Below are 16,602 nucleotides of genomic sequence, written 5' to 3' on the forward strand. Positions count from 1 at the left end.
TATTCCCTCAAATATATATTTTATTAAGAGGGAAAAAAGTACATTGAACAGTTCAACTGACATTGAACTGTGTCATATTTAATTGATATCCAGACTCTTAAAACATATCATTATAAAATAAATTTAGTTTGAAAATCACTCTCATAATATTCATAAAATGGAAGCCGATTTTGAGTGACACGAAATTTCTAAGTGCTGACATTCACTTGTAAAAGAGAACTGAAGAATTCAGGGTAGTCAAAATGAATCATTAGGAATTAGACACATTTTCAAACTTCTTAATTTAAAAGAGATGCCAACTTTTCAATTTTAGTATCTTGTTTCCATTATTGAAAAAATACATAATACCTCCTCCTAAGTCCAAATGCTTTACCTTGAGAAACAATTATTTTTTAATGCTTTTTTCATAATCTTTTTTTCTGCAATGAAACCCTTGAACTCTAGAGACATTATTTTATCTTGAGAAGTTGCCTGCATGTGAATCAAAAAAGATAGGAAAGAGAACAAGACACATAGCTATAAAACTCAGTTATGTGTTGCACTGTACACACCTCAGATGCTCTAAGTGAGGTCCATGGCCAGCAGCTTCTGCATCATCACAGAGCTTGTCAGAATCTCAGAATCTCAGACCTACTCAGTGAGAACCTGCATTTTAGTAATATCTGAGAGTGATTTGCATACATATTAAATTTTTATCTGTGATGGTAAAACAATCTAATACACTGCTTTTAGAAACATCCAATTCTTAGATCTTATCAATAATGAAGTTAAGTTGATTCAGTGATGAAGTTACTCTATGTACATACTAAAAACTAGGAAATCAGAGCTGAAAGTCACTTTAGAACTGTAATTTCCCATGAAACTCCACTTCTAGGAGAAGTAGTTGGGGGGAGAAAAGTCTATTCCAGATGTTCTATCCTGAAGCTGTCTCTTCGCTATCACTCAGCCTTCACTTTTTCTTTTTTGAGCCCAAAAAGCCAATTTCAGGAAACAGTCAATTACATTAGAAAAAAGCTTTCTACCAAAGTGAGATTATTAAAGACATTAAACTCTTAATTAAGAAAGAGATCACACAATTATTTGGCTTTATTTCACGGAGGAAGAAACAACTGTGTGCTATTTCTTACCACACCATACAGGTATACTAAGTAAACTTTGTCATGTAATTCTAAGAATACTATGTTTAGGGACAAAATAAACCAGTTGTTCTCAGTATGAAAGCAATAGATGGTCATCCAAATTCCTCAAGAAAGTTATACTGAGTTTTTATCTCCTTTTAAAGAGTAGATGATTACTTGAAGTTCTAGAGAATCAGAAATAGTTCAAACAGAGCTCCACAGGAAGTAGGAAATAAGGCTCATCATGTCCTACCCAAGAGAATCTGAACAGCTGTTCTTTAATTTGGGAGGCTGGCTGATGACTGTGACAAGTGATGCCTAAGACTTAACTGCGTTGGAGTCGGAACATTTTTTATTCCCTATTTGACGAAATGGAAGAGAGGAGAGATTAACTACAGGGAAGAGAGATGTGGAGACAGAGATAGCCCCCCCCTCCATCCTTTATGTAGTAACATTGATTCGGTGGTAGGAAATTAGTGTATACACATACACACACACACACACACATACACACAGAAACAACTGTCTAAAGCATGCTCTCATCCTTTTGTAGCCCATTCATCACAATGGGATTGAGCAAATCATCCCTCCAATTGCCACAAGATTCACCCACTTCATGCTAAGACACCTTGTGGCTGCTATGCCCCACCTTCATTTCTAGTCCTTCCTCAGTGCTAACCTTGAGGTCATCAAAACAGTTTTCTTACAAGACTCGATTTAAAATGGAGGCAATTAAAAAGTGATTTTGAAATTTTCTGAGGAAGTCCTAACGCAGTTCAGAGTATATCATTTTCATCCACGCCTGATTTTTCCACATTGTCACTTAAAACACAATTACATGATTTGTGCTGAGGGGTCTGAGTTTTTCCTATAATCGTTCAAGAATGCAAAGTAGATTAATTAAATTGGGGGGGGGGAATTTATCTTTATTACCAGTTAAAAGGAGATTAATATATTTTCTCTAATTTACAGAATTAGAGAACTTAATCATGGCTTTATGATAAAGCACACACGCTTCTGAAAAAGTGAATTAACAGCAAAGAACGCATAGTGCATTATCTCCATTCATTGTCTCCCAGTACATATTTTAACTCCTTCCTCTCAATGAAGACGATAACGTTTTTTGTTAGCTCCACAAGCAGTCATCAAACAGCTACTACACAGAAAAGTGTTTTTGCAATTTGTCCTGAGAAGCCCATTTTATCAGGAAGATAATATTAGTAAGTTTTAGAATTGCCTTTTTAAAATGGTATTGTAATTCAAATGTTATTTGAATATACAGATCGGATCTCCATGCACAAAATAGAAGGCTTGGTGGTTCAGAACTGGGATTGTAGATGTCACGAACATGGGCTGATTCTGGAATGAGAAATTAAAATACAATATAAACAAGAGCCAGATGAAACATCAGCAAGTTATCAATTCTTTACTCCTGCAGTTGTTTTTAGAATCACTGTGAGGTTAAGCCAACATCCTCTTTTCAAGGCGTGTCCCAAAAGCAGTCTGCAGCGGAGGTTATGCTGAACTGGGAGTTGGCAACCTGGTTTTATGTCCATCTTAGCCATTAGCTAACTTTGTTGGGCAAATCACACTTCTGGGCTCCAGCATTATCAGCTTTAACTATCTCAGTGATTCTCAAGTTGAAGACAAGCAGCATCAGTACCACCTGGGAATTTGCTAGAAATGTTGCTTCCCTGCCTCCATCCTGTACCTACGGAATTAGAAACTCTGGGCTTCAGCAATATATGTTTTAACAAGCCATCCAGATGACTCTGATGCACTCTCAAGTTGGATTATATGATCTCTTAAGTTTCTTCTAGTTGTGAGGCAATTAGCAAGTAGAACCACCTATTCATGAACTTAAAGGTTTAATAAGTTAAGGATTACGTCTTACTGAGCCCCAATGCCTAAAATGTTTCAATAAATGAATGAACAATTGGGGACATCAGCTCCATGGTAAAGTAATCTCATCCCCCCACAAATTCCAATTACGACTTGTCTATGACTATTTTATGGTAAATACCACCCTTTTATTACTGTCACCCTGTTATTACTGTCATTTGGGTATATGCCTTATCTTTTCTACACAACAGGCACCATTCATAACAGATTTTCCTTCATATGTCACATAGAACAGTGGCTCTCACACTTTAAGCATGGATAAACACATCTGGAACATGCATTAAAACACATTGTTCCGCCTCACCCTTAGAGTTTCTGATAGAGTAGATCCAGGTGTCCAAATTAAAAAAAAAATTATTTAAGAAACATCCAGTCCATGATAATACAAATTCAAACCGTTACCTAGTAGTTATTTGTATTATAAAATAATTTAGCTGTTACTGAATGATTCAAAGGTGGGTCCATTAAATAGTAAGTTTTTTAAATGCATCTTAAGTATGATTTAATTTTTATACACAGTTTTCCCCCAAATCATACTCACTGCATAAATTAAGGCATACCTGTATTAGGAAAAAATCCAGTGCAGAGTAGGGCAAAGGTTTATAACACAATATACTAGTTTCCTAAAAGTTCTAAAGCTCTTTTAACTTTGCTTCCGGTAACTTTACAGAAAATTTAAGTCGCATTAACACTGTAATAGCATTGCCATTCCAAGCTATACATTTTAAGAACTGATGAATAAAAGCAGGCCACAAATTTCCATTCTGCAACATTTGCCTGCAGTTGCTGCAGAACTTTGAAATACTCCAACTTTGCTGTGGTAATTGTGACCTACTTTAAGCGTTGCTGTCAAACTGACTTCCATTCCCCTTGTGACTAATTGTTCATTCATTGATTCAACTAATGCTGAGTGTTGATTCACAACAAGCTCTCCAGTAGGCACTGGGGTTAAAAGGGTGAGTCCTTGCGCTTACAGACTTACCTTCCAGTGGAGGAAATCAGTAATAAAACTCAATGTATAAACATATTAAATATATTGAAGGCACAGATGGTATCTTATTCTTGGTACAGTACTTATTTGGTGCCCAATATTTAATTGACTACATAAATGTATTCTTCATGGTTTGCAGATGGCCATGTCCTTAAAATAAAACAAGGACATAGCATCTTATAATACAGTATTCTAATCAAATAGTTTAAAAAAGTTCTGATACTTATTTTTTGAGACTCTAACTCAAGATCTATAATGTCAGTTAAGAAACTTCATTCATACATACTATACATCATGAATTTACATGCTCAATTTAATATTTTTTTTCTGATTCAAAACATAGTAAAATATTATGGCTGAAATCCTAAGTAAATCCTTCTTCTATTACTTGGCAATCCACCGATTCTCAGTCTGTGGAGTCTACAAACACAGCATCACTCCCCACCTTCCTCTACCTTCTATTCCTGGAAACCAAACACTTAATCTAAGGAAAGATGAAAGTTAATTAGAGTTATATTGCATATATTATCCATGGCATGAAGCAGGGAGTTATATAAGAGAGGTAAATTATGGTTGCTATGGGAATCATAATTTAGTATTTGGGACAAAATCTTTAACTCTATTCAGGTCAACTACAATTTTTTAAAGAATAATACCAAGAGAAAAATACTCTGAAAGATCAATTTTTAAAATACATTTATAGAGATTTCATTTTTGCTCCAAAATGCACATAAAGAATCGCCAAGAAAATACCTGTTTCACAAACTCGAATAAGGGAATGAAATTTCAGTGGCACTGATACTGACAGCGATCATAAAATCACTCTTTCTTTACAGCAGTCATTATTTGATTATTTATGATAAAATATTTCACTGCTTAATGAAACCAGGCTCTATACAAAGTTTGAATTCTGATACTAAAAATGTGAAAATTAGGTTCCTGTAATCTATTTAAGTTCTGATCTGTAATACTTTAAACTCCATTTGGAATTCATTGCAGACAACAAAATCTGTTCATTTTCTCTGGCAAATGAAAGATTGTGCTCTCAATAGTCAAAGAGGGCCAGGCTTGGGAAGTAGGAAAAGAAGATAATTTAGGCGATCTGAAATTTTTTTCTCATGAAAATTGGCAGTTCTCACTGAATGGCACTGTGTTATCATTCTGATAATTTTTATCACATAATTTTTTTAAACTGCATAAAATGCTTCTAGGAGGCCAACTTTTTGTGTATTTATTTCTGGTATGTTATCTACTTTACACATTATCCCAAACTGTTAACACCAAAAAAAGCACTGTAGGCCCATTGTGCGTGTATTTTTGATGCTTTACTATAGGCTGGTACAAATCAATTATAGTACTTGTAATCAAGCAGGTAAATATTTTGCCAAAATCACCACCACCATGATAAATCCAAACAACCACTGTATGACTTTTGGATAATTCACATACAAGCTTTTTTTTTTTTTCTATTCATGAAATGCCACTCTTCCAAGGAAAGAGTTAAAAAGGAAAATTATTAGTAATTTTGCTACAAAACGTAAACTAGAGAGAGTTCATGATAATACTTTGACCAAATAGTCAAATGATAATTAATCAAGGAAAAGGGTGAATTTCATTTCCACTAAAAACGTTGCATTGAAAATCATTTCTAAGGTATAAAAGGTAAATGCAAATAATGACATTGCAAAACATCCTACACGATTAATTTATTTGTTTACATTTATGACACATATATTTCTTGGCTATGAGCTATAGTGATTCATAACTGAATACTTCTCTCATTATAGACTTTTTAATTAGAAAGAAAATGTAATACTCCCCAAAGCCAATGAAACCTAGAGTTAAAAATAGTTGCCGAACAGCACAGATTATAAAAGGGGGAAACAGAGAATAAGAAAAATAAGAAATTTAGATATACCAAATCTGTTTTCTCCATCTTAACTGTGATCACATTACCAATTAAATTGGACGTTTCCATTTTCAACTTAATACAAAGATAGAACAGAGAGTGAAATATCTCTGTTAACACCATCCATGCTAATACAAGATTGCTCGCAACTTCAAGAAGCAAGTTTCAGCTACCCAAATCATTCAGCTACCCAAATACACTTTCACCAAACAGTACTTTTTATTGTAAAGAATTATTTTATTTACTGCCTACCTTTCTTAGAGACTCTTCTAGCTGGTTAGAACCTTTGGATGGGCTTGGAGACTGTTCTCGTTCAGGTACAGAGCTGTCACGCCTCCTACTTACTAGGAATGTGAGATTTCCAAATGTGCCCCTGTGAAGTGTAGAATCATAATTGTCCCATCAGATAGGGTCTCTTGTTGCTTGAAGTTTTTAGAGGTATACTGCAGAGGTTTTAAGATATCTGTTTCAAATAAAACTTAAGATCAAAAACAATCGTGACTGGTTCCGAGTGAATTAAGGAGCATGGTCATTGAGTTAATTTCACATTAATGAACTTGCTGACAGGAAATACTTAATGCTGTACTTCAGGGGTTGGCAAGCACAGCGTAGGCGCTCACTAAAGACCGCTGGATTCCAGAGGAACCTCGTTACAAGGCAACCACCACTGCCTCTGCTGCCCGCTTCTTGACAGCCTGGCGGGGGGTTTGGGCACAGGTAGGTGTGTGCAATTAAACAACAGGGGTCTGCTCTGGACATACTCAAGTCATCTGCTCTAGAGGTGGCTAAGAAAAAGGAAGACAAGGGAAGGAAGGAGGAACTGTAAAAGTGAAAATAAAGAGGGATGGGAGGCATAGAACACATCCTTTCTACCCCAAAGTGAGGAGTTCAGGTGTGAAATAAGGGCCTGGATTAATGGGAAAGAGATTGAGAGGTGAAGTGGAGGAAGCTGGGTGAGGCTGAAAACCTTCCAGACGTCTCCCAGTGGAGGTTTAGGGACCCCAAACAAAGCTGCAACACTGCTGCCGTCAACATCCCTTTCGGGATTCCTCCTGTACTTCTAGGTTCCTCTACTTAGAATCAGCATGCCCCCGGGTACCCTCCGACCCCAGCCAGAGCATACCTTCCTTTTGAATCACATTCCTTCTTCTTTCAGGTAACTAAAATCACCAGGAAACCTCAGTCCCTCAAAACTGTGTTTTTCTCTTAGGTGTGACTTTAATGAGTTGAGGAAAGTGCTATTGTCCCAAGCACAACAGAGAACACTGATATTTTAAAAGAGAAGCATTCATGGCAGTGCTCCGGAGGAAGGAAAAGTCTTAACTGCTCCCAGGTTCAACCCGTCTCTGTCCTGGTTTGTGCTTTCTCCAACTGCACCCAGTCAGTTTCAGAGTAGTGGTTCTCAACTGTTAAGCAGCACCCACTCCCCCTCCTCCCCGGGAATTCGTTGGCAATGTCTGCAGACTTTTCTGGTTGTCACAACTCGGGTGGGAAGGGGTGCCACTGGCATCTAGTGGGTAGAGGCCAGGGATGCTGCTGAGCATCCTGAAACACACAGGACAGCTTCACAAACAAGAATTATCCACCCCCCCAATATTAATAGCACAGAGGTTGGACAACTCAGAGTTAAGAGTGGACTTCATTACAGTAGCGTTACCTCCTAGCCCATAGGCTTCTCCACCTCTGGCCAGCAGAAGCCCTAAGCCTCAGTAAATCCTGCGTCATGGTGAATCAGACTTGGACACGAGGAAATCCTCTAGGGTTGGAAGAATGCAGGAATGAGGGTGTGGGCGGAGGAATGATTCCACCTCAGCCTGCAGTGACTCCCTTCTCAGCTCTGTCCCACTCTCCTGCCTTGGCACCCAGAGTACTGAGCCCGCCTGCGGAACACTGCCAAAATGATGGAGGAAAATATTCCATTGCCCCTACCACTATTTATGCCTCCTCAGTGATGAAATAAAAGCTGGTTTGTACAAAAATGCAGGAAAACTGTTTTGCCCTCCAGATTAGTTTTTTTCTTTTTTTATTACTGGCCCCACCTTTCAAGGTATAAAATTCTCTCAAAGAAAGGGTCTTTGGGTTATTTCTCATTTTTTTTTGGCCTCAGCAAAAGATTAATGAGGAAGAAGAGATGGTCTGGAAATATTTTCCTGCTGTTTTAAGTATATGAAAATGAATGTTCCTATGATTGAATTCATTTTTAAAAAATTTCCTTTATCATTTTAAAAAATGAAATGCAAAGGCTATACTCATACCAAAGGGTAATATCTGTTTAGTGGGTAATCTCCCCTAACTAGTAGGATCTGTTTCAGTCTGGACCTCAAACTGCGTGAAAAATGCTTTTTCCTTTACATTATTACATGGAAAACACATTTATATAGCCATTAGTTAAGCAGTTCTTAGATTTTTTTTATCAATTAACATTGATTACACTTGTGACAGAGAAAACAGTTTGCATAAAGCCAATGTGGATGAATGAAACAATATACAAAAAGACAAATAACATGTAACATGATAAGGTAAAGCTAAGATAACCAAACTCAGAGTAAAGAGCTTCCACCTCAAGCCTTTTTTTCTACTAGAGGCTGAATGATGTTGAAATCCAACTTAGAGATATATTTGCAATTCTCTTAACTAATTACAATGTAGAGTGGAAAACTATCTAAAATATGTTTTTAAAATATATCTTATTGACATGTATGTTCTTACAGAATTACGCTGGTACTAGTACAGATCTCTAGAGGGTCTTTTCTTGAAAGAGATGTAATTCAACATAATGTTAGCCTTTAGAGAGAATATTTTGAAATATTAACGTGTATAATATTAAGTAACATTAAAATATTCTGAGTTCATGACTCAACCCAGATTTTATAAATGCTCGGATGTAAAATGTGAAGGCCTTTACTTTAGCTATAAAACATACTAAGTTTGCATCTCATAAATGGTTGTATAATAATCAGATTTTTTTAAAAATTACTTATTTCAGATGAATGATTCTGCTGTCTGTAATTCTATAATTTTCCACATTTAAGAAGTATGTTATTAAATTCATGAGATAGTCTACCCCAAATAGTCACTAGAAATCATTTTGCAGACTGCAGGAGGTTAGTAACGACAGCCCCTTCACTTCGTAAGGTTTTGCAATAATTGTTATTATTAGTCCCTCTCGTAGCTTGCTGCCCAGCCTTTCTTTCTGGTTGCCTTCTTCCAATAAGCACTAAAGGCGTGAGAGCAAGAGCTTCTGTATAAGATAACTATAAGCTTAGCAAACTTAAAACATAAGCTTAATTCTTTGGCACACTCATTTTTAGGAGATTATCTTTTTTAAAAGAAAATACTCTACCCTGAATCTTCTTTACACGAGGAACCCCCAAAGACCTTACGCCAACAATCGCTTCTTTACAAATATAACCTAAATTGTCCTTTTCTTTTTTGTTTTCTCATTAAAAAAAGAAAAAAGGCAGGGAACAAATTTCGCTTTGTTTTCTCATTAAACAAAGAAAGAAGGCAGGGAACAAATTTCGTTAAGTCTTTTTTTCCATTTTCCCTTCTTCCTTTTGACATGAAAATATAAAAGTAAACGGACTTCTTAATTTCTAAATACTCAATTTTAGCTAATCTCCAAAAGTGAGTTGGAAACAGTGCAGTAGATTACAGAGTTCCACATGCAACAAACCTGTTAGTTACTTCAGCCTTATGGGATCTAGTTTTGTTTGCATATCCACACACCTTTCAAAGTAAAGTTCCAATTTTTAACAAATTTACCTACGCTATTGCCTGCCAGATGGCCCCAAAGGATTCTGTTATAATTGGTGGCACAGGTAACTGTGCTTTTCCATATACTCCTACTGTTTAATATACAATATATTCTCACAGCTTATGGTGATAAAAGCACAAAGTTGTTGCTCTCTTGCCCGGCTCCCGCCTATTTAAGGATTAGTCCTTACACCACAGCTAACAGTATGTGCTTAATAAATGCTTGAATAATTGAACAATGAATGAATCAACTACAGCAATGTTTACCAATTTCCACTGTAACCATATTCTTAAGACAACCAAGGAACAATCTCCAGCTTTTTTGGGCACCTGTATTCTCAGTGCATCAATATTCTCGTCTACTTTTAAAAAATGTTTTTGCTATATTCACACAATTACCACAAATCAACCAACCACACATTCTGAAACCTGTGATAAACTTAGGTATACATAATTTTGCCAGGTAATTCATTTAAAGTGTAAAAAATAGCAAGTTTAGTCAATTGGACAAAAAAGCATGTGCTTTCTACTTCCCTATTTTAAGAAAAATATTTCCTCAGAGATTTAAGACCAAAGGAAAAATATAAATAGCTGCTCCCTCCAATTTGCAAAACAGATTAACACTCACAGTTCCAGCAGAGTAAGATGTGTAATAAGACAAGATGTGTGACATTGTTTTATGCTGTGCATTGTTCCAGAATGGATAACCACAGAACTACATGACACTGAATTGAATGATTCCTGGAAAGTCTGATACGAAACTGAATGTATGTATTTACACACACACCCCCCTATACATATAGACACACACATGTGCTTACTATGACCTGAAGATTTAAATTCTTAAATACAAATTCTTTTTTTAAAATCCTTGCTAGGGAGCAAAGTTAAACTTCTTGCCTTTTAATTTTGAAGTAAGAGAAGACAAACCCTTGAACCCTTTATCAAAGACATTCTTCTCAAAATTGTTTTTTTTTTTTTGAGAAAATGTTGATTCTGATTATTTAGGCCATTCTCCTATTCTGATCATTTATTCATGTCTGTTACCTTCTGAATTAACACCAAAACCCACAACCAAACTGTTCACAGACTAATGTGACAATGGTCACTCAGCCAGCAATGTGTCTATCCCATTCATACTCCACAGTTTACAGTCTCAGCGTCACTGGTATATGTCCTCAGTGGCTATAGATTTCAGCCAAGATTGTGCCATGACTTTGTGGTAGGCAGCACTATAAAATGTGTGACATGGGTCTTAAGTCTGTATCTCTAAATATTTACGTAGCTCTTAGTGAAGTACTCATTCGGAGCTTGGGCTAGATCATTGGGTCTCAGAATGTAGTCCCTGGAACAGCTGTATCAGCATCACCTGGAAACTTGTTAGAAATGAAAATTATGAGACCACACCCAGACATACTGGGTAAGAAACTAAAGGAAGGGCCAAGACTCGTTTTCACTCCACGTGGTTTTGATACACGGTCAAGTTTGAGATACTCTGGCCCAGACGCTCCCTCAAGCCTTCTCCAACTAGCAAAATCCTACTGTCGGCAGATCAAGTGTATCTTCTAGAACTAGCACCATGTTCAATTAAATACCTTTGATTACTCCCAGTAGTCTGAGTAAAACATCATAACCAAAAATGTCACATTCTATTTGTAATACTTAAACTTTGCTACATTTTCACCAGGACGAAATTCATACTGGCAGGCTTTTCCCAATTAAGTAGACACTGTGACCAGTGTTTGAACTCATTTTAACTAACCGCGGTGATCTCCAAATTAAACCCTCATATTTGTAAGTAGGGGGCTTATTCTAGTTGTGAAAAGTAAAGAGATCCTTTTATGACAGTTAAGGTCCAGGCATTTTTTTTTACCTATTTCTTTAGACCAACTGTGACATATAGTGTTCTCTCACTTTCCCAGCCCATCTGTGAGAAATACGGGAACTTATCTCAAAGGGGGGTGCAATCACATGCTGGTGAACGCACTTAATAAAACTACCTGAACAGTTCAAGTCAATGAGGCATTTTAGGATTCCTACCGACAGGAAAGGTTAACAAACCAGGCAGCATGAAACCTCACACACTGAAAGAATTCTAACCCCCAACAGACCTGGTCCTAAAATGTGATTCACTGGAGTCTACTTCAGCAGTTAACAAGGGGGACATTGTTGTACTGAAGAACCGTAACTCCCAAACATGAAAACGTTAGACTTCCCATGATACCTTCAACTTCTCTGAGGCCGTTACAAAAGGGAGAAGAAAAACAATCCTTTGAAATGACATCAAGCTTCATGACAGTCAGGGACCAAAAGGAAAAGCTGTTAAAAAACAGCAGGGGTCAAGTTTAAAAGTTAACTTTTGCTCCCCAAGATAAAGGTTCCTTTCCCACCCAGTTTTTGTTTTGACAGGTGACTGCCTTCCAGCAAACTCCTCCCTCCCCCGCCCCGCCTTCCTTTAACACTCTTAAGACAGCCCAACTTTTCTGCGGAAACAAAGGCTCTTATCTCTTCACACCGAAATACCAGAAGGGGTTCTTACTCACCAAGTAAACTGACATATTCTTAAAAACAAATGTCCCTAATTTCTCTCAACTTTGTCAAATATCAGAGAAGTCTACAAAACTCAGTACTCTTTTCCTGCTCCAGGCACACACACAAAATTGTTTTCATTGAGAATCCAGAAAGCATTTATTTTACAGTACTCAGTAAAAGCATATTAAAATCTTCTGCCTTGCCATCCCAGACCTATAAAGAATTTAGTCATGTAAGTGACTAAATCCTGTGTGAAGATGATTAATGCAACCAGCAACCAATTTCCCATTTTCAAAAATTCCCTGTCAGGAGTATACACACTTCTTAAGTTAGATACTTGGCAGCATTTTATGTCAAAAGGCTTCCAAAAAACCAAAACAAAATCAGAAGGAAGTCACTAAATGCCTCTTAAAAAAATCCTTGACGTAGTATTTGATATATGTTTTCAGAATTTTCAACACTTTAGATCTACAGGAGCAACTAAATTTACAGAAATGAAGGAATGAACCTTTGCAAAGGCATAAATTGGAATAATTTCTCCTAATTTCTATATTTAGCGTACATACACTGCCTTCCAAATGAGTTTCATACTAAACTTAAGTGGGATCATGAGTGAACAAAATGGCCCGAGGACCAAACCCAGGCAGAACTCTCCATTCCTTGTCCATGCTGGAATTCTGAGATGTCGCCTGGGCAAAGGACACAACATTTTAAGGCAAGATATGTTAACACAGCTTTAAAGAAACCTGTGGCCTGTAATTTCTTTTGGTTTCCTCTACAGAATAAATCTGTCAAAAGACGCTTCAGAAGATTTCATCTATACCTGTTGGGCCTAAGGTATATCAAGTGCTCTCGACAGCCAGTTGCACAACTTTTTTTATTTGATGGAGGTTATATTAGTAAAGCGGCCCTTAAGAAAAATAAAATACAAAATAAAAAGCTCACACTGCCTCCTGCTGTTAGTAGGAAAACTTCAGAGGTCAAAATGGTCCACAAACTGCACAGTGTAATGAGAGCAAGAGGCTTGTCTTAGTTTTTTCTTTTTCTCTTCTTTTGTAACCTAATGATCTATTTCCAAATCAAAGCCTTTAGGGTGGATACTGTCCACAACCCATACAAATGTACTGCAGGCAACACTTCTAGGTAAGACATCGGAATTGCAAATTATCTTCCCCAAGCATGCTTTTGACTGTATGTGATGTAATCTAAACAAAACAAAACAAACAAACCAGAAGGAGAAGAAGAAATAAAGAAAAGAAAAAGGAAAATTAAAAGCACTTCTTTGCCTGGCCAGGTGGATGGTTACTTTCCCACATCTTAGCAGTTAGTTTCTCCCCGTCCCTACCTGAGACAAACTGCTCCAAGGCAGCAGAACAGATTCAATATCCTATTCATCTTGTAATCACAGGGTATGGTCTTACCCCAGGGCATCCTCACCTTGACTTTTTTCCATGTTTAAGGAGTTGGGAGTAATGTCACCCAACTTGTCACTGAGACACTTCTTTCTTTAAAATTTGACAAACCACTCCTGGGGGCACCGTGCACCTACCTGCCCCTGTCCTCCTCAGCCATGATACTGTATTAAATCACTGAATATGGAAACAAAAACACAAACAATAGTTTTGGATTTGTTTCTTTAAAAATGACAACTGTATTCAAAAATCTTAAAATGAAGAGACAATGATTAAATGAGTGTCTGGAATCAAAAATTACAAGTTGTTAGAATTCTCATGGCACATCACAACAGTAAAATTTTGCTCTTGGCTTCTGGAGGAACACCCTATAACAGAATATCAAAACTTAAAAAAATAATATAAAAGGGGCGCTAAATACCTGGACATTGGAACAAAATGAAGCAAAACAAAAATAAAAACAAAAAAGAAAGGAAAAAAAAAAAACAACCCAACCCATTGCAAGACAAGTAAAAGGCTGGAAATAATAAAGAAATTCACCAAACAACAGGCCCTATTGTCCTGGCTCCTTCAGGAAGATTACTGAAAGGAAACTGGGAAGTGGTTTGGGGGAACAGCAAATTCTGGGATCTGGTGGGAAGTTCACAGGTTGGCACCGGCTGGAACAGCTGAGTTTTGAAGGCACTCTGCAGACACAGGGGTGCTGGGGGCCCTGAATCACATTTGTGAAGTCTTTGTACTGTATTTTAAAGAGCTAGTCATCAAAACCTGTTACTGCCAACCAGTGAGAACAAAAAGCTAACTATAAACACACACACACACACACGCACGCACACACAACAGTACACACAAGAATGTGCAGATCTGTAACATTTTTTTTCACAGCTGATAAAAAAAAATACTACCGTTCTCCCCCAGACTCCCCTTTGATACAGTAGGTAAACAAAATAGATTTTTTTTTTCCACAAATATCAGCAGACACTTTCTGGCACCCCACACTGTATTGGCATCAGTGTTAACAGTCCCAGTTCAGATGTGCAATACTTCAGATTGGATACACTGTAACAAGAATCCAACTTTGCATAGACATCCTCAGAATCGCAATCAGTCACGGGGTTGCCCTTCCAAGCTGGCAGAAAAGGAACCCGATCTTAATTTCCAGTTACTCCTGGAAAACAAGGAAAAAACAAAAGTTTCTTCCTCTCCTCCTGCTCCTTCATTTGGTTCTCCGGACTTCCTTCCGTGTATTTAAAACTTGGAACTAGAAAAACGGTTGTTGACAGAAAAAAAAAAATCCCCCCCCTTTCCACCTTCTCCCCGTCCTCTTCCTCCCCCACCCCATTTTTTTCTTTCCAGGCTGAAACTTTCGCTGGCCGGTGTCAAACTGCCAGTACAGCGCCCTAACGGCTGCTTCAACGGGGAAATAATGCGTCAACCAAAATCAATGAGAAACGTACAAGCCGCAAAGAGCCACATTTCCACCGGGTCTCCGATGGTCAGGACGGGACACCCCCTCGGACACGGGGCAGAGGCAAGGGACTCGGCCATGGAGGCCAGCCGGGCTCCCAGAACACTCTGGCCAATGCAAAGTCGTCTCCAATCTCAAAGCAAGAAGAGAAATCACATTTAGAGAGTCGGGTGCGTTTGGCTTTTGTGCGCAGAGCGCGGCCGGCGCGCGGCGGCCGCGGGCGCCTCAGAGGATCACGCAGGCCGAGCAGCAGCCCTCGTCGCCGTTGGGCTGCGCCGCGTAGTTCATCTGCCGCACGATCTCGGCGAACAGCTCGTCCACCGAGGCTTTGTTTTTGGCAGACGTCTCCATGAAGGGGCAGCTCCACTCCTCGGCCAGGGCCTTGCCCTCGCCGTAGGAGACCTCGCGTTCGCCCTCCAGGTCCACCTTGTTGCCTACCAGGATCATGGGCACGCGCTCGTACCGCTTCACGCGGATGATCTGGTCCCGCATGGGCTTAATATCCTGGAAGCTCTGCTGGTTAACGAGGCTGTAGACGAGGATGAAGCCCTGGCCGTTCTTGATATACAGGTCCCGCATGGACGCGAACTGCTCCGTGCCTGCCGTGTCCAGAATCTCCAGCACCGACGGCGACGAGTCCACCTCGATCTCTTTGCGGTAGAAGTCCTCGATGGTGGGGTCGTACTTCTCGATGAAGGAGCCGGTCACGAACTGCACCGTGAGCGCGGACTTACCCACGCCGCCCGAGCCCAGCACCACCACTTTGTACTCTCTCATGGCTCCGTCGGCGCTCTCGCCGCGCCTGCCGCGGCCCCGTCGGGGCTGCGCGCCGGAGGAAGGCTGGGCTTGGTGGCTGGACTTCTCTCCTTCCTCAGATCCGCAGGAAAAACTCAGGAGAGGATGGTGGAGCAGCGCTGGGCGCGGAAATCACCGAGCGGGCGCCGGGCTGGCCAGTGGCGGCGGCGCGTCCCTAAGGCGCGGGACCGGGGCCCCGCAGCAGCCCACGGCGGCAGCGGCAGCTTGGGCGGCGGATCGGGAGGACAATGCCGGCAGCCGGTGCAAGGCGACGGCTGCAGCTTCTCGCCGCAGCAGCCCGAGAGGACGAGGAGGCGGCGGCGGCGGGCTGCGGAGGCGGCTGCTAATTGCGCGCCGGACCAGGACGCGCGTGGCATGAGTCCCTGCAGAGCGTGCGCCCACCGCCACGGCCCATCGAGCTCTCTCCCGCAGCCTCCGCGGGGCGAGGGCTTCCTACTCGCCGCGCGCAGCCCGGCCCGCCCCGCCTCGGCGAGCATGCCCAGTGCGCCGCCGCCGCCGCCGCCGGCCGCGCCAGCCGGATCCCCTACTCCTGGTTTTCCGGGGGGCCGGGAGGGGGCGGGACTAGGGGTGGAGCTCGCGATTTGAGTCCGGACTAGCGGATTCCGGAGAGGCGCGAGTCTAGGAGCTGGATGAGAAAAGTGTTGGGGTCAGTAGGCGTTTGAGATCGGCTGGGAGAGCTCCAGTGGGAGGATGGAGGC

At 40.0% G+C, this 16,602-nt stretch overlaps 1 protein-coding gene across 1 annotated transcript; it reads right to left on the reverse strand.

Annotated features, from left to right (window-relative positions):
• Positions 1 to 14,477: 14,477 nt before the first annotated feature.
• Positions 14,478 to 16,391, reverse strand: RAP2B (RAP2B, member of RAS oncogene family). The gene has a single exon (XM_010952011.3). The coding sequence runs from the start codon at positions 15,863 to 15,865 to the stop codon at positions 15,314 to 15,316; it is 552 nt and encodes a 183-aa protein (XP_010950313.1). The 5' UTR covers positions 15,866 to 16,391; the 3' UTR covers positions 14,478 to 15,313.
• Between the last annotated feature and the right edge of the window lie 211 nt (positions 16,392 to 16,602).

This window comes from Camelus bactrianus, chromosome 1 (genome assembly GCF_048773025.1).
Source record: "Camelus bactrianus isolate YW-2024 breed Bactrian camel chromosome 1, ASM4877302v1, whole genome shotgun sequence".
Lineage (NCBI taxonomy): Eukaryota > Metazoa > Chordata > Mammalia > Artiodactyla > Camelidae > Camelus > Camelus bactrianus.

Bases quoted from the DNA above. Each gene is read 5' to 3' on its own strand.
- RAP2B (XM_010952011.3), bottom strand. From the start codon at position 15,865: ATGAGAGAGTACAAAGTGGTGGTGCTGGGCTCGGGCGGCGTGGGTAAG.